The following is an 18,001-nucleotide window of genomic DNA, read 5'->3' as shown; positions in this document are numbered from 1 at the left end:
CAAGTACTATTTTTTAAAGTCTGGTCTTCTTCACTAATGATTTCTGCACTTTTATCTTGTTCCTTTGGATGGGCCATCCTTTCCTCTTTCTTTGTTTGTCTTGCAATCTTTTGTTCGCACAATTTATATTTAATATTTTAAAGCGTTTACTCTTGGATTTAGTCCCTGAGATGTCTATTCCTTAAGTTTGTATTCAGATAGTGATGAGAGAGGTTTCCTTGAATGCCAGGAGCTAACCAAAACAAACAAACTAAGCAAAAAAAAAACCTTTCACAGTCTGCAAATCGGCTGTGCTTTCTGGTGCTCTCCTTCAGTTGTTAGCCCTCCTATTAAGATCAGCCCAAGGCAAATGTGAAGTGCTGTATCCTGTCTGTCTTTTCTGAGCCTGCTTCTTGTCCTGCAGTGCCCTCTCAACTCCCTATGAATAAGACCTTTCAGGTCCTCTGTTGTATGAGTTAAAGCACATAAGTCATTTGCTCTAGGCCACTTAGAGTTTATTGTTTCTTGCAAAGCATTAGTCGTCACCAAGCTGCTTCTGCCTGCATAGCAAGTTCTAGGAGGGTGAACCTGTGATGAATTTCCTGTTTCAGTCTTTCAGGCTGCCACCCAATAGATTGGTATCTACATGCTGACCCTGAAGTATGTGCATAGGGGTTATTCTGCCTCCTCCAGGACAGGGCCAGTGACCCTCAAAGGGGCACAGGCTGGCACCACACCATGCCAGGGAGGGTTTATTGGAAGGGCCCATAAAGGTGAGATGAATTTCTTCTACTGTTTTGAAAGCTGCATTTTATTGATTTGGCACTCACCCAGTTACTGCAACCCTTTACCTGTTTTCTGGAATTCTGAGGAAGATACTAGTTTTTGGTAGTTGTCCAAAGATTCTGTGGAATATTCTGGGATATCTTACACTACCGTCTTTGTCATCCAGAAGCCAATATAGCTGATTTTGCAAGATTGTAAGGGACAGGTAAATGACTCATGATAAGAGCACCTGGCACAAAGTAAGTGTTAAAGGCTTCACTTACAGTCACTTGCTTAATCTTCACCACCACACCATGAAATAGATGCCATTATTATCATCTCTGTTTTACAGATGAATACCTGAATATCTGAGAAGTTAATTGACTGATCCAATATTGCATAGCTAGTGAGGGTTAGATCGAATTCAAACCCAGGCATTTTGATTCCTGAATCTGTGTTCTCACTTCAGTCAAGTAAGGAGGATCTCATCTTAACCAGTACTTAATCCCAAAATAGGTTTGCTAGATTTAGCAATTAAAGCTGCAGGAAGCCCATTAAATTTGAACTTGTTGGAACATACTTGTACCAAAAAATGATTTGTTATTTGTCTGAAATCCAAGTTTAAGTGCACATCCTGTATTTTGCATGGCAGCTCTACCCCTAGAGAGATGGGCTGATGTTGTGGGGAGGGGTAATGATGCTGGATCCAAATCCGCATATTTGTGGTGTGTTAGTGAGCGAGTCTCTTATCCTGCCAATCAGCTTTCTCCTCTGTAAAACGGGGCTACTTATCTAATGAGGCTATTATGAGGATTACATGAATTAGCTCCTGTAAAGCCTTAAACTTGTGTTTGACACATGGTAAGCCACAGTTGCTGTAAATAGCATGACTCATAATCCGTTCCTCTCATAAGCCTTTCACTAAAACTCAACACAATGAAGAGGCCCTGAATTCATCTTTTCTTCTGAACCCGATGTCTTCGATGTGCTTACTTACTTGCTGATTAAAATACCTCTTTGAAAGGTAGAGACATCGTGCATTAACCTGGTGGTAGGTCATTTGAATGTGCTTAGCTTCCCAAGCTGCCTACTGAAGTTGCTTAGCTTGTTTTCATTATAATGACACTGGCATTTTCTCATTTTTGGTCACTTATCCTGTAAGTTATCTTTCTGAACAAGCCTCACTACCCCCTTGCTTATCTATGTGGCTCTCAGTTTAGACCCACAAGACATGGGGACTTCCAGTACTAAAAGCTGGAATGTCCTGTGCAAACTGGGATGGATTGATCACCCTTATTTATAGCTAGATCATCTCAAAAGAGGCTCCCTTGTAGCAAAGAAACCGATTGGAAGTTTCACTCAGAGCTACTCTCAAGGTCAAAGAAAGAGGAGAACGTCTCACTTGAGTTCAAAATTTCCTATCTTCTGAAACTGGGGAGAAGGAACTTTGTAATCTAGGTCCTTGCTATGTAAAGTTTGGTCCACAGACCAACAATAGGGACATCACCTGGGAGTGTGTTAGAAAAACAGAATCTGAGGCCCCACCCCAAAACTGGTACCAACAATTTTACAAGAGCCCCAAGTGATTCATATGCACAAAAGAGTTTAGGAGGCATCTCCTCCCGAAGGCAGCTCTCTCTGGTAGTCACTGAGCCCTTGCTTAAGAGGAACATACACCTGTGATCTCGTTGCACAGTCTCAACTGTTAAATCTTCTAGCCCAAGATCTGTGGGGCCGCCACATTCCCTGAATGCCACACCTGCATTCTAATTGCACTTCCTCTGTTGATACAACCAGTCACCTTGTCCTTGAGGACCTAGAAATGGCTGACATGACTTTTTTTCCCCTAGTCTCCCTGGGTTGCTTAACGCTTCCAGTGTTTTCAAGTTGGCCTTACCCTGGTCTTATCTGGGAACCACTGTGACTTTAGATTCCTTGTTACTTTAGGAAAGGCATCTACCTGCTTGCTCGTGACATAGTGGCTTGTTACCATGCAGTGCTTAGCTAATGACCAGAACTCTTGGGCAGGAGCACTTTGGGGGAGCCATGTGTAATTTCGAGTTTATCCCATTACAATCAGTATTTTTAACTTGCGCTGGCTTCTTGCAGTTTCGGAGAATAAGGCTCTGTGCCACCCGTCGAGTGTGGACTCCCTGTCCACCAGCGCTGCCACGGAGGACCACGTCTCCATGGGAGGCTGGGCAGCAAGGAAGGCTCTGCGGGTCATCGAGCACACTGAACAAGGTAATGCCAGGCCCTGAGACGGACCACGGTGCCGGGGCGGCTCAGCATCACCTGGGACCTTGCTAGAAATGCAGGTTCTCAGGCCCCATCCCAGATCAGAAACAGTAGGGGGAGAGAAGAGCAACCAGTGTTTGAACAAGCCTGCCAGATGATTCTGATGCGTGCTGAGATTAAGAGCCACTGAGCTATGCAGAGCTAAGCCTTTTCATTGGCTGGCTTTCTTCTTAAAAATTATATATGAGAACCTTCACGCACACTTCACTCTGATTCAACAGCACATTTGCTTCATTTTTTTCTTTTTCCCTCTCACTTTTTCCGAGTTCTTTCTAATCACATTTCCATCATATTATTTATTCCTGTATACTTCTTTATGTATTTCTCAAGTATGAAGGTTTTCATATCATAATGATGCTATTCTCATGTCCAACAAAAATCGACAAGTCTTGGTATCACCACCAATTACATATCTGAATTTTCCCAGATACGTAATCTTTATAGTAGATTTGTTCAAATAGGGGTACAAGGCCTGCATTTTATCTTTGGATGTTATAGTTTTAACTTTATTCTAATCTAAAAGGGTCCACTCTCCCTTTTTTAACTTCGTACCGTCAGCTAGGTGAAAACCAGTGCATTTTCCTGTACAATGACTGGCGTTCTGAATTTACTTGTTTACTTCCTTGTGGTATCACTTTTAAGTTATTCTTTGTCCTGTGCATTTTCTGTAAGTTAAAGTTGGCTCTAAAGAATAGATAAAATTTAGGAACAGGCTTTTTGATAAAGACACTCATAGGTGATGCTGTGTTAGGTGAAGCTCTCCAGCCACTCCCTCTGTTAATTGCTTTATTTTTTTGTTTTTTAAATAAATAAGGGGAATGACCTTTGTTTAGGCATTGCTCTCTCAGTCCCTGCATCTATGCAATAGCCCTAGGGTGGCTGGCTGACAAAGAAATATCAATTTTAAGACAAATGTGAGGGAGTTGAGGAGACCTGGGCCAGCACATCCACATATATTGGTTTACAATCCAGTTATCTGCATTCTTGACTCAGTATCGTCTTTTAAAATTTTGTTGGTAACAGCTTTATTGAAATGTAGTTCATATATCAACAATTTGCACGTTTAAAGTGTATGATTCACACATTCAAAGTATGTGATTTTAGTATTTTCACGGAGTTGTGCAAATCATTAATTTTAGAACATTTCATCACCACCCAAATGAAATGCTGTATCTTTTAGCTGTCTTACCCCAAACTCCCCCATTTCTCCCCCCAGGCCTAGGCAACCCCCAGTCTACTTTCTGTTTCTATAGATTGGCCTATTCTGGACATTTCATATAAATAGAATCACATAATATGTGGTATTTGTGTGTGTGTGTGTGTGTGTGTGTGTGTCTGGCTTCTTTCTCTTATCATAATGTTTTCAAGGTTCATCCATGTTGTAGCGTATATTAATACTTTGCTCCTTTTTATACTGAATAATATTCCATAGTATAGGTATACCACCTTTTGTTTATCCAATAACCAGTTGATGAACATTTGGGTTATTTTCATGTTTTGGCTATTATGACGAATGCTGCTGTGAACATTTGTGTAAAGGTTTGTGTGTGGACATATGTTTCATTTCTCTTTTGTAACCTGTGCCCTGCTGGCAATGCTGAGCCCTGTTCCAGGTTCGGGGACCCTGCCACTAAAAGAATTTAGACAAATGAGAGGGCTATTAGGAATAAGTAGTAAAGTTTCTGAAGATAACAGGAGAGTACACGTTAAAGAGGTTAACATGGACATGCCCAAGGGAGGGCACACCCTGAGTGGGAGTGGGTTAGCTTGCTTTATGGGAAGGTTTTTGCTTGTGGCAGGTTTCCATAGTAACCTTTGAACACTAGAGGCTTATTTGGTCTGTATTGACCAGGTGCTTACAGGGCTAGCGTTGTTTCAGGAAGAGATAACTACTGATGCTTGTGGCCAGCCTGTCACATATCCAAACTTTGTTTTTGATGGTTTGGGGAGGTTTGGGGGCTTTAAGGGACATTTTTGTCCCATGATGTTTGCAGCTGAAGTTTACAGTTTGCATCACTTCTTTTGGGGCTAGATAAGAAACAAGGGACTTGCGATTGTCCATTAACTTTTTTTAGAGGTGCATAGGAAACCAGGGATTTATAATTGCTGTTAACTGTTTTAGAGCTAGATAGGAAACCAGGGACCTGCAGTTGTCCCATTCTATCCTGCTTCACCTGGACTATTCCTAGAGTGGAATTGCTATGTCAGATGGTAACTTTATGTTCAATTTTTTGAGGAACTGTAAGACTGTTTTCTGAAAGTGACTGCACTATTTTACATTCCCGCCAGCATTGTCTGAGGATTCCAATTTCTCTACATTCTTGCCGACAGTTGTTAATCATCTGTCTACCACAGTGTTATTCTTAGTGTTTGCTTTTAGTATGGGTTCCCCAATTGAACACAAAGCTCTAGCTAGAAACATAAGGCTTGCCCTTATCTATCCTCATATCTTATATCACATCCATCAGCAAATCAGCCCTGCCTTCAAAGGACACCAGAATCAAACCTCTCTCCTTTCCCTCTGATTGGACTCTGTTTTCACTTCTCTTCTTCTGTGGTCACTGCATACAATAACCAGAAGGAACATTTTAAAACATAATTTAGACTACACCATACATTGCTGAAAATTTGCCAGTTGCTTCCTGTTGCCTAAAACAAAATCCACCTCCTTTCCAATAGCCCACAAGGCCCTGCATGATCTGACCTGGGCTTCTCACTCCCGCCTCCCTCCATCCCATTCTCTACCCTGGAACAGTAGTGTTTTTGTAATGCCAACACACCCTACTGCAACACCTGTCTTCTTTCTGGTTCTTCTGCCTGCAGCTCTGTTACCCAAGGATTTCAAGCGTTCGGTTCCTCGTTCCACCAAGGGAGCAGCCCAGATTCCATCTCAGATGCCTTCCCTGCCTACTCCAGTCCCCACCATTCTTTTAAGTTGCTGTTGCTGTTGCTGTTTACTAATAATGCTTCATAGTCCTGACCTGCTGAAGCGTGTCTGTCTTTCCTAGAAGATTGTATGCTCCATGAGGGCAGGTATCTTGCTGTCTTATTCACATCCATAGATGTCCTTGAATAGCACGGGGCACAGGCTTGGTGTTCAAAATTTTGCATAACAATAAAGTTGGCACTATCAATTTAAGTTATGAAGACAGCCCATCTGAGAGGAATGGGTCTGTTTATATCAGCGAGGTGAAGTTAGCACACAAACAAATGAATTTGCTCCTTATATTTCAAGCATGTTCATTGCTGCTTAACACTTTGCTTTAGTTATAGATACTAAACAAATACTTCTGCATCTAGCCGAGCTAGATATAAAGTATAAGTACCGGTTTATACCTAGCAATTTGTACCTAGCAATTTGTCGTTGTGTCATTAATTACTGCCAGGGTGGAGAGTAATTCCACCTCCCTGGTTGGGTGGCATGGTCTCTACCACCTGAGCACCATGGATTAAACAGTGACAGGATATTCTTGGTCTCTCCTCTCATGGAAATAAGAGGCCAGCCAGAGAGGGGAGCATTGGAGAACAACTTAGCGACACTTTGTAGCCCTTAAAAAATTGTAAGTGAAGGACGGAGTTCTAGGAGTATATAGCCTGAACAGATCAGAAGAGGCATCACCAATGAAGAAGTATTCAGGGTTGAGAACTGAACATCAAATAGGACCAGTTAATATAGTGTGGGGGGTGGGGAGTGTTTGTTTTTCAAGGAAGGGAAGTGGGGGGCACACAAAATAAATTGTTTGGGGATGCGCTGAAAGGGAGATAGATACAGGCCCTCCAAGTACAGGTGCCGGGACTCAGGAAGGATGTGAGACAAATGCTGAAGGTCAGCCTTCTCTGTGGAGGGGCTGCTCATGGTGAGTGGGAGAGAAGAATATGAGGAACAGAAACTTGTGAGACAGTTGCTTTCAGGTAAAAAGAAGAAGAAGAAAGGAATTGAAACGTAGAAGCCTATGGGAAGAAGGAGGAAGTAGCTTAAGTTGCTTTAAGGAGCAGCTTAAAGTACTCAGGGTGGCAAAGGTCTAGAAATGCGAGGGAAACTGCAAGCTCAGGAGAGGATGGGGGGATGCAAGGTCAAGAGAAGCTGTCTTTGCTTAGTGAAAGGAACACAAGTATATATCAGCCTCAAATGTCAACAAAATGAGTAGTGTCAACTTTCAAAACTTTAAAAACATCCTGCAGTGTATCTAAGTGGAGCTATTATTTGTTTGCTTAGGATAGTTTTTTGTTCCTATGAATTTTACTCTGTTAAGGTCAGGATGATTGTCACACAAAACTGGAAGGTGTTTCCATGATTCTCAGGGTAGCTTCAGTATTGTTGCTGGGTTTTTTGGTCTTGTTTTTTATTTTTTTGGAAGCGAGAGGAGATCAACTTATTTAGAAATAAGTGAGAACCATATGGAAAAATATCCAGCTGCAACAAGATGGTTGTAAATATAGCAACAAAGAGTATTTAGTAAAATGTTGCAGAGATGGCAACTTCACATTTCCCTCATGTTTCACGTTTGACGTTGCATACATTTACTTCCCAGAGTTTTCCGTCTTTGGTGTTGTCCACCAGATCGCTCTTCTTTTTTCAAATCACTAACACAATTGAACATTTACTATGTGTATTCCACCCTTTAGCTCATTTAATCCGCACGATAATCCTAAAAGGTATGTACTGTTATCCTGTTTTGCAGATCAGAAAGTTGAATTTTGTGTTCAAGATAGCACAGTTAGTAAATGGTAGAGGCTGGGATTCAATCCCTGCCTCTACCATTTACCAGGTCTGCTAACATAAGCGTTCCTCTATGCCGCCATATTGGTTACAAAAAAAAAAAAAAAATGAACCAGCATCCTTGTGGCTTCTCAGACTTCCATTTGCAGGATTGTTGTATATGTGGGTTTGAGGAAGTTATTCCATACTGAAATCTCTGTTAGCTTAGAGTATGCTATTTGAGGCATAACTTTGTAATACTCATGAAGTGGAAGGCTATATAATAAGAACCATGATTTGGCAATAAATCAGGATTTATTTAGGTACCTTTAGACCAAAAATATTTTTTCTCCCCGTCATCTCCCCTACTCAGTTTCTTCAATCAGGATGGTAACAAGTTTCATATTTCTACCTTTGTGTAAATTTCAGTTTCTTTTAGCCTTGCCCTTCCCTTTGACCTGTAATACTTGACATGTAGCTCTTCGAAGAACACAGTGGATGAGCCAGTGGCTTTCCTTGGGTCCAATTATATACTGTTCATTTCAGCTTTCAAAGTAAAGGCACGCAAGTCCACTAAAGCCAAAATTCTAGGAATTAGTATCTTGCCAAACTCAAGTTTCTCAGCAGAACAATCTCCATACTGTCTTTCTTATCTAAGGAATCTTATTAAATGTGTCATACCTTGAAGTAATCCTTGAACTTTGTGAAATCTAAATTTCTCTATATTGGACTACAGCCCAGGTCACAAAGAGTTGTTTTTTTTTAATCAAAATATAATTTATAATTGAACCACTGTGGATTCCATTATTTGCCAAGAAAATAGGTTAAAAGCTTAAAGTTGACCACACCATTTAAGGGGCTAATCTAAACAGAGTATTAAAAACACTTGACTTCTTTATCCTTAAATTTAGAAGCACATTACAAACTCTGGTAAGTATAGACAGACCACAATAGGAGAGAATGAAGATACAGACTGGACCAGAAAAGGAATTTCACATCTTCTAGTCCAGTCTCCTCACCTCACAGGAAATAGAAACCACGGGAAATAAAGTGTCTTGTTTAAGTGCACACACTTGCTGAGTGGAGTAGAGTCTCGGCGTCAGTACTGGGTGGGCTTTCTGTCTTCCTCTCCTAACCGCATGGCACACACCTGGTCTCTGGGCTAGAGGATGTGAATGGGAGAAACAACGGATTCCAGTGGTGCGGACTGTGGGCAGCCACTCAGATGGATTTGGGTATCTGGTAATCTATACTGGTAATTGTCTTAGTTGTCTCCTTCTCACCATTTTCCTTAGTTCTGGACACTAGAAGCCCCAAATCAGGGAATTGGCTGGGCTGTGCTGCCTCTGGATGATCTGGGAGAGAATCCTTCCTTGCTTCTTCCAAGCTTCTGGTGGCTCCTGGCATGCTTAATGTTCCTTGGCTTGTAGCTGCCTCATTGCAATCTCTGACTGCATCTTCACATGGCCTCCTTCCCCATGTGTGTCTCTCTGTGCTCTCTCTTCTTATAAGGACCCCAGTCATTGAATGTAGGACCCACCCTACATCTGGGGTGACTTCATCTTGAGATCTGAAACTAATATCTGCAAAGACCCTATTTCTAAGTAAGGTCGCTTTCTGAGGTTCTCAGTGGACATGAATTTGGGGAAGACACTGTTCAAGCCATATAAGAAAAATATGCAACCAAGGCAGGTTTAGAATGATAAGCAAATTCCAAGGCAACTTCATCTGCCAACAGCCCAAGAACCAACCATCTGTTAGTTGGCTGGTGATGGCTGTTAATTTGAGCATCATGTATGTTTCTCAAGCAAGTAGGTCATCTTTAATCAGCCATCCCCTTCTCGTTTCTCATTTTAGTGCTGGCCATTGAGCTCTTGGCAGCCTGTCAGGGCATAGAGTTTCTACGCCCCCTGAAAACAACCACTCCACTGGAGAAGGTCTGTGACCTGGTGCGCTCTGTTGTAAGGTAAAGTCAATCTCTGGAAATCACACTGTTGAAGAACTGTGGACCCTGGACATGGTCAGTGTTTGGCTAACGGGTCCATGTGCTTTCTTCCAGGCCCTGGATTAAAGACCGCTTCATGGCCCCTGACATCGAGGCAGCACACAGGCTGCTGGTGGAGCAGAAGGCAAGCTGGCCCCTTGGCTTATGTCACAGTTTTAGGGCTGTGATGGGAAAGCCAAGTGGGACTGGGGAGGGGGTATAGGGAAACCTTGTCTTATTTTTTGTTTCCCATTTTTACCTTGGAAAGAACTTAAGCAACTTGTAAGGCCCCTAAGAATCCATTTGATAAAGGCTTAAGTGCCCAGGTTGCACCCAAACATTGACAATCTAAGGATTAGAAACTAAAATGGATTTTTACAATAACAGCTTTATTGAAATATTATTTACATACCATAAAATATATTCTTTTAAAGTGTACAGTTCAATGTTTTTTTAGTATATTCACAGAGTTGTGCAACCACCAGTCTGTTTTCAGAGCACTTCCATCACCCCCGAGAGAACATGCATACCCATAGCATGGCAGTCACTTCCCATCCCCCTCTGCCTCAGCCCCTGGAAATGATTAACCTACTTTGTTTCTATGGATTTGCCTATTCTGGACATGTCATCTAGGCAGCACACTGTCTTCAAGGCTCACCCATGTGTAGCATGCATCAGTACTTCATTGCTTTTTTTTTTTAATTGGAGAAGTTGTAGTTTTACAGAAAAGTCACGCATAAAATACCAGTTTCCCATAGACCACCTTATTATCAATACCTTGCATTAGTGTTATACATTTGTCACGATTAATGAAAGAACATTTTAATAATTTTACTATTAACTATTGTCCATTATTTACAACAGGGTTCACTGTGTTATACAGTTCTGTTTGTCTTTTAACATTTTTATTCTAGAAACATACACGTTACCTAAAATTTCCCCTTTTAATCCCATTCTAAAATATAATTCAGTGCTGTTAATTAGATTCACAATGTTGTGCTCCCATCACCATCATTTGCTAAAATGGACTTTAAATGGAGTTTGGGGACATTCATTCACGGGGAGGAGATGAGATGAAAGGGACATAAATCCCCCAGCCCCAGGAATGCCCTCTTTCACTCAAGGGGATTTTCTCTTTCTGGTGATGCTATTGCAACTGCCATCACCGGGTCTAAAGGCTACGTAGACCTGGACTGACACAGATCCCCAGGCTTTTCCTTCAGAGGGCTATGAGTCTGTCTGTGCTCGCTGTGTCCCTGCCGCTGCTGTGCTGGGGGAGACACGGTCTCAGAGCTGCTCCCTTCCCTGCCGCACCAACTGCAGGTCCTGTGTCTGCAAGCGCACATGCCCCGCAGGCTGCCTTAGCTTTTCAATACACTTTTAAAGTTCTCTAAACCTTTGCAGTAATTTGTGGGCATCACTGTTCCCTAGGATTCTTTTATCTCCCCTGGCACAGTTGCCGTACTCTTGGGGAGCGATTTTCCCTTTGACCTTCATAGCTGTCATTTCCAAGACCGCCCTGCTCAGTTGGAGGGAAAGCCCTTTGCTCCCTGCCAACTTGGGTGCTAGGAGAGCAGTGCCTGTGAGGTCGGTCTTTGAAAGAATTTGGTTTTCTTTTTTTTTTTCATGGTCATGACTTTTTATTTTATTTTTATTCACACATATTACATATGCACATATAATGTAATCATCCAAAGTGTACAAGAAATGGTTCACAATATCATCATATAGCCAAACATTTATCATCACGACCAACTTTTTTTTTCTCTTTGGTGAAAAATAACCTATATAGAAAAAAGCAAATAATTTCAAAGCACATTGCAACAATTAGTTGTAGAACAGGTTTCAGAGTTTGGTGTGGGTCATAATGCTACAATTTTAGGTTTTTACTGCTAGCTGCTCTAAGATACTGGAGACTAAAAGAAATATCAGTATATTTATTCAGCAATCATACTCATTTATTAAACCCTACATACTCTGTGTAACTCCACCATCAACTTTGATCTTTTCTCCCACACCTCAGGGGCATTTGAGCTTGGCCCATTCTAACTTTTTTACCTTTGAAGGACAATTTGTCTGGGTAGAGAATTATTAACTGGAAGTCTGTCTTGCAGGATCTTAAATACATCATACACTACCATCTTGCCACCATCAGCACCAGTTGTGTAGTCCCAACTCAAGGAATGCGGTTTTCTTAGGTGACACAAAAGAATAGGAAAGGCCCCTTGGCTGTCAGCAGTCATCAGATTAAAAGCAGCTGTAAATCAAAAACAGGACCTTAAATTTGAGATCTTGAACTTAAAAAAGAATAAGTTAGGTGGGTGGAGGTGAAAACGAGAAAGTTTGAGCAGTGCTTCTCAAACTGAACCGTGCATATGAATGTAATGTGTTTGCATGTGAATCTCCTCTAAAATGCAGATCCTGATTCGGTAAATCTGGGTTGGGGCACTGAGGTTTAGACTTGTCCCAGGTTTTGCTGCTGCTGTGGCCCACAGGCCTCACTTTGGGGTCCACGGAATGAGCGAGCCTAGCCCGGAAGTGGAGCAGTGGGGCAATCAGCTGCCTTTTATTATTCAAGGCTCAGCCTTTAGAAAACACAGTTACACTCTTGAGCAACTTCCTTAACTCTGTCTACACTGAATTCTCTAGGTTTGTTTTTGGGTTTCAATCTGTTTGTTTTCAGTGCTTTGGAAGAGGAAGCAGCTGAAAACCATCAAAGTAAATTTAGAAAAGTTTTTGGACTTTGTATCTTAAAAGCTGTTAATCCAAGCAGGGAATGACACAGATCATGCGACAAATGGCTGAGAACAAAAGCCAGCAAATAGCTGCTATGGATCGAGTTGGTTAGAGATAAAGTTGACTTCTGATGAAGCTGACGTTTACTGACATGTGAAAACAGAATCGTCTACATTCTGACTTTGTTTTGTCCTTGCTTCTCAGGTTTGGCAAGTTGCTTCACCGTATATTGAAAAATACAGAATGGAGCATATTCCAGAATCAAGACCTGGTTCTCCCACGGCCTTTTCACTGGAAACTCTACAGAAGAAACCCACCAAATTCCCAGAGTCCGAGGAACTTTAAGGGGCTTTGTCATCGACGTGCAGATCAGTTTAACAGAAAGCAATGTTAGACTGAGGGAGAGACCTGAGAGCTTTCCTAGGTAGATCAATCCATTATGAAATTCTGTTCTCCTAAAACCTACTTTGGTTAGCTGATAATAGAATTGCAGTCTGCAGTTCTGTGTTCTTGTCAGACACAGCTTGGGACATACCAGTGTTTTCAGATTATAGGTGTTTATTTCTAATGGCATCAACAAGTCACTGTCTCTTGACAGTGAGAAAAGTAACCTCAAGTTGCATTGGGTCTGTCTTCTACCCTTAGCATTAGATGAACTCAAATCTGGTAGCAGATTGAGTTTTTTAATAAAAAAAAAAAATTAAACTTTTGTGAACCTTATTTTTATTTGCTTTGACAGAGTTCTCCACTAGTTCACTTACTTTGGGTGATGGTAGCATGCCACGGTGTGACAAATATTCCTTAATAGGCCTTCATGAATAACAGTTGTAGGTCATAATTTGTCCTTAAGCTGCTCTTTCTTCTGTTACTTGAATTATAGTAAAGAATAGTCAATGGGGTGAAAGTTAAGTCACGGGGTGGTTAAAACCAATATGAGATTTTGTGTGGAAGAAATATAAAAATGTTATTGCAGTGACCCTTGTTGAACTGTGTATTTCCTATGTGTCAAATATCACTACACATATAGAAAAAGGGCTCATATGCTTACATTGGAGTTTGAGGTTAGAATTATCACTTTCTTACGATGCCTTAGTCCTCTGTTCACATTCTTAGAACAACTCTAAGAAGCCTCCTTGTTTCACAGATGAGGAATCTGCTGCTCAGAAGTGAAGCACCCCCTCTGCAATGGTCATCAGTAAAATAAAAGCCCATTGACAAAGGTCTGATGGGGCCCTAGGATGTGTTACCTAATCTGGCCTTTCTCCCCACCCACACCCCCCAAGAAGAAGGTAGAGGACCTTCCGGGAGGCAGAAGTTTAACTGTCCAGGCGAAGGATGGGTCAGGTGGCCTCTGGGCTTCCTGAGGCTAAGAGCTATGACAGCACCTGTCCACGTGCGCATGCAAGGGGCCGCGGGGGCAGGAGCCGGAGGCCACGGCTGTCCAAGCTGCCGCCAGTCAAGCAGAGCCCAGATGCGCCTGCCGCCTGCCCGCCGATTGCAGCCAAACCTGCTCCGCCATGGTGTTGCACAAGAGCGGTTTTCACGCTTCGGGCTCAACAAGTCCACAGGCAAAGTGGAGACAGGTATAAAACCGCTGACCGCAGCAATTCAGCCAGCACAGGATGTGCTGAGAAGCCTGTTTACCTGAAGTCTGTTCTCGAGGCTGTGCTTTGCTAAAACGTAAACACACGCACATGAAGTTCTTTCATTCTTAGCCCCAAGCTGCCATCGAGTCAGTACAACGCGGTGTGATGGCTGCTGCCCTCGCCTGTTTGGGGGAGCAGGGAGGAGGTGCCCCCGTCCCTGGGCTGCGCTGCCACACTGGCCCCGAGGCCCCTGTTCAGCTGTTAGTTACTGACTGCACTTGCCTTGCAGAGAAGTTCAAGGTACCTATGGAATAAACCAAGTCTCAATCGTCTTAGTTTGCGATTTCTCTTCTTAGATTTTTAGAACAGAGTTTAAAAGGCTCTTCTAACCGCAGTTCGTTGAGGTTCTCCAAGAGTCAGTCAACAGATGTTAACACTTTTAGAAAATGTCTCTGGAAAGTGCAGTTGCCTCAGTACACACCCCATTCCTGTGGAGGGGCCCCGAGAGGTGGAGGCGGTCCGTGGGCTCAGGCGGTAGGCGTGCCGAGGGGTGCCAAGGGGCACCAAAGGGCACCTTTTGCTGGGTGCACAGATCTGCAAGGGGCCTGGGTTGCATATATAGTTTATAAATAAGAGATCCATTTGAAGGAACTATCCATGCAGTTGGGGCTGGAAAGTCCAACATCCTTGGGCAGGCTGGAAACTCTCAGGCAGGAGCTCACACTACAGTCTTAAAACAGAATTTCTTTTTCCTCAGGGAGACTCAGTTTTGCTTTTCAGGCCTTTCATCTGAGTGGACGAAGAGCCCCCAGGACTGAGGGGCCTCACCTTTCCTTAACGTCTCTGCTGTTTGATGTCACCATATCTACAGAGTGTCTTCACCTTCACACCTTCACACACGTGGGTTTGTGTTTGATGGGATACTGCGCACTGAGCTAGCTCAGTGGACACACAAAACTAACCAGCCCAGGGAGCCAATAAGTGTCCTTATTTTTATGTCAACTTTATCAGTTTTGATACTTGCAGCCGTCAGCATCCAGCCCAGCCCAGCGGCTATGTGTGACAGCTGCTATGTGCTGTGATCAAATATGACATGTGGTCCTGTAGCCGAGGTCTTCCTGTCTGCTTGGGGACATACAGTGGTAATTCCTGTGGCACTTGTGTGTCCTGTAGGAAGACAAAACAACCACAGCAGGTTTGGCTCATCAGGGAGGCCTCCTGGAAGAGGTGACTGAGCTGAGCATCGAATAGTGGGAGTCGGAGAGAAAAGTAAGCTGGGTTACAAAGTCAGAAGTCATTCCTGCCTGAAACACTTCCATGTTTAGCTACTTTCTCTCATTCATTCCACTCTTAAATGTCAGGCTTACTGTCCTAATTAGATTGTAAATTCTCTGAAGGCAGGACCCAGTTTAAAACCAGAATTTTAAAGATTAATTTTACAGAAGAATAAGTAGAATTCAAAATGAAATCAAGGTCAAATGTCAAGTCCCCAATTTGTGTTCCCGAATCAGCATGTCCTGTTGTCTTGTGTAATTCTTAGCTGAATCGGTGGGGGGGAGGGTTGATGTCACCTCCATGGGGGAGAAACTTGGTTCCTGGGAGACTAAAAATCCCACATGTTACAGTGGTTTGTGGCCCTCTAAAACTTGACCCTACTGAACGAAATCTGATTCCTTGGTGAGAAATTAAGTTTTCTCCTGGGGTTAATCATTTTTAACCATTGAGAAAAGAAACATTGATCTAGCACAATGTGGAAAAAGAGTCGGGATTCCCAAATCTTACTGTGCCCCTGAGAGAGCTTTCTAGCATCAGATCCCTCCTAGTCCATTCCATACCCTGTGTGAAGAAAACCTCTCTTCACCAAAGGACCTGTTCGACTTTGTAGGTGTCTTACCAGAGTTCATTCATACAACAAATATTTGTCTATTAGTGCACTAAAACCAGATAAATCTTTCTAAGCCAGCACTGCTGTCCTTGTCCAAAGCTGTTTAAAAACTTGCAGCTGCTTACCCTGGCCTTAAGAATGAAGTTCAAACTCCTGGGTCTGCCCTTCAAAGCCCGCCGACATTTGACCCGATCTAATTTTGCAGTCCTAGCTCCCCACTTGAGTCCTCTACCAAGAAGACACATCCCATTTCTTCTGAAAACTTCCTGACAGTCCCTCCTTGGAGCATCAAAGTCAAAATCTTTCCCAAACTTTACAACTGAGCATTGCATCCTCCTTCCCCACCTTCCACCATGAAATTGCTTTTCTTGGTTTTACTTTTACACTTTACTCACCCGTAGGCATCCTCGTTTGGCATTCTGTTAAGGAACTGATGTGCTCTTTCCAGTCCACAGAACGCGTGTTTTCCTTAACATTACAGCCCTGGTTTGGCCTGCTGAGAGGTGTATTTTAACAACTTTCATTGTGATTATCGTGATGGTTTGGAGTTGCATGTATCCCAGAAAAACATGTTCTTAAACTTAATCCACTCTTGTGGGTGTGAACCCATTGTAACCAGGACTTTTTGATGAGGTTACTTCAGTCAAGGGGTGACTCACCTCAGTCAGGATGGGTATTAATCGTATTACTATAGTCCTTTAAATGCAGAATAAAATTCAGATAGACAAAGAGGAAAAGCCCAGGAATCAAGAAGCTGAAATTCAACAGAACCTTGGGGAGATCTGAGAGGCCAGGAGAGGCTGCCAGGCACATGCCATGCGACAGAAGAGCCAAGGGCCAAGGATTGCCAGCAGCCAGCCCCAGAAGGCGGGTCTCTGGGAAGGAAGCATTACTCTGATGATAACTTTGATGTGGATTTTCTCTTAGCCTCAAAACCATGAGCTAATAAATTCCCACTGTTAAATCTGACCGAGTGCATGGTATTTGCTTGAGTCGCCAAGGAAATGAAAAAAACTATCTGCATGTTTGTGCCGTCCTTCTTTGGTTCATTTATTGATCACCAGCTGTGAACCAGTCACCATACCGGATCCTGGGAACACGACAAGGTCCCCAAACACCACAAACTCACAGTCTAAAGGGGAAAGACAGTTGCATGGCAGTGCTGTGGAGGCTACCATAGGGGTGTGAGAGCACGGGGAAGGGGTGACTAGCTCTGGATTCCACACCGAGAGAAGAGGGCAGAAGGGAATGGTGTGTTTGAAGAATAAGGAGAAGGTCGATGGGTCCATGGTGCAGATGGCAGCACTTCTCGGACTTCCGTGAGCGCACAAAGCACCAGCAGGAGCATGCTAAGACACAGCGTCTGATTCAGGAGCTCTGGATGGGACCGAGTGGGCCCTTCCAGCTAGCAGCCCTTGCTTGCTGGGCTGCACAGCACGTGGGGCTAGGCTAAGGCAGATTTGGGCAGGTAACTTCTGCTTTCATCCACATCAGACCTGCACGCTATTTGTTTCGAGAAGAATGTCCTCAGTGAGGGAAAACTGGGTGTGCTTCACCTTCTTATATCCTTATATTTCTGTGGCTTGGGTTCCAGAGCAAACCTAACATTGAGTTCTGTGTTTTGTCTATCTCCTGTACCTCTAACCCCCCTCCATGGACCAGGTGATTGTTCGTGGGAGAGGCCTCACCTTTAGGAACCCCCTATACCCCACTAGGCTCCTTCACCATGCCCCCTGGGGCAGACCAGACCCAGAGACCCCACCCACAAGCCAGAGCCCTCACTGTGCTAATCGCTAGCCTGAACCTTCCCGCAAGGGCCATCTGATTTGACTTGTCACTGAATACAGTAAAGCCTCATTAACTCAGGCTGTTAATCTGGAATTAGTGATAGCTGGAACAGTTCATGTGGACTTCTCAAACCATTTCCTCAGAAAAGTGATAATGTAGTTGAGATTGCAAAGATAATGATTAAAATGTTTTAAATGATTTCAAGTAAACTCACAAGGCTTTCGAAACACACATTTACATAAATAATCCATCTACTCTTTGCAGATAATATTTTAATTTTT

At 43.0% G+C, this 18,001-nt stretch overlaps 1 protein-coding gene across 1 annotated transcript in view; it reads left to right on the top strand.

Moving 5' to 3' along the window:
• The window catches only part of HAL (histidine ammonia-lyase), a 31,532-nt gene extending 16,949 nt beyond the window's left edge, over positions 1–14,583 (top strand). The window contains exons 17-20 of the mRNA XM_077111697.1: positions 2,854–2,988; positions 9,599–9,707; positions 9,801–9,870; positions 12,666–14,583. Of these exons, the coding sequence (XP_076967812.1) occupies positions 2,854–2,988; positions 9,599–9,707; positions 9,801–9,870; positions 12,666–12,806 (455 nt within the window). The 3' untranslated portion in view covers positions 12,807–14,583. The remainder of the gene's footprint in view (positions 1–2,853; positions 2,989–9,598; positions 9,708–9,800; positions 9,871–12,665) is intronic.
• Positions 14,584–18,001: the final 3,418 nt, after the last annotated feature.

Source organism: Tamandua tetradactyla, chromosome 7 (assembly GCF_023851605.1).
Source record: "Tamandua tetradactyla isolate mTamTet1 chromosome 7, mTamTet1.pri, whole genome shotgun sequence".
NCBI lineage: Eukaryota > Metazoa > Chordata > Mammalia > Pilosa > Myrmecophagidae > Tamandua > Tamandua tetradactyla.
The sequence above is the reverse complement of the archived record's forward strand: the minus strand, read 5'-3'. Positions and strand labels throughout refer to the sequence as shown.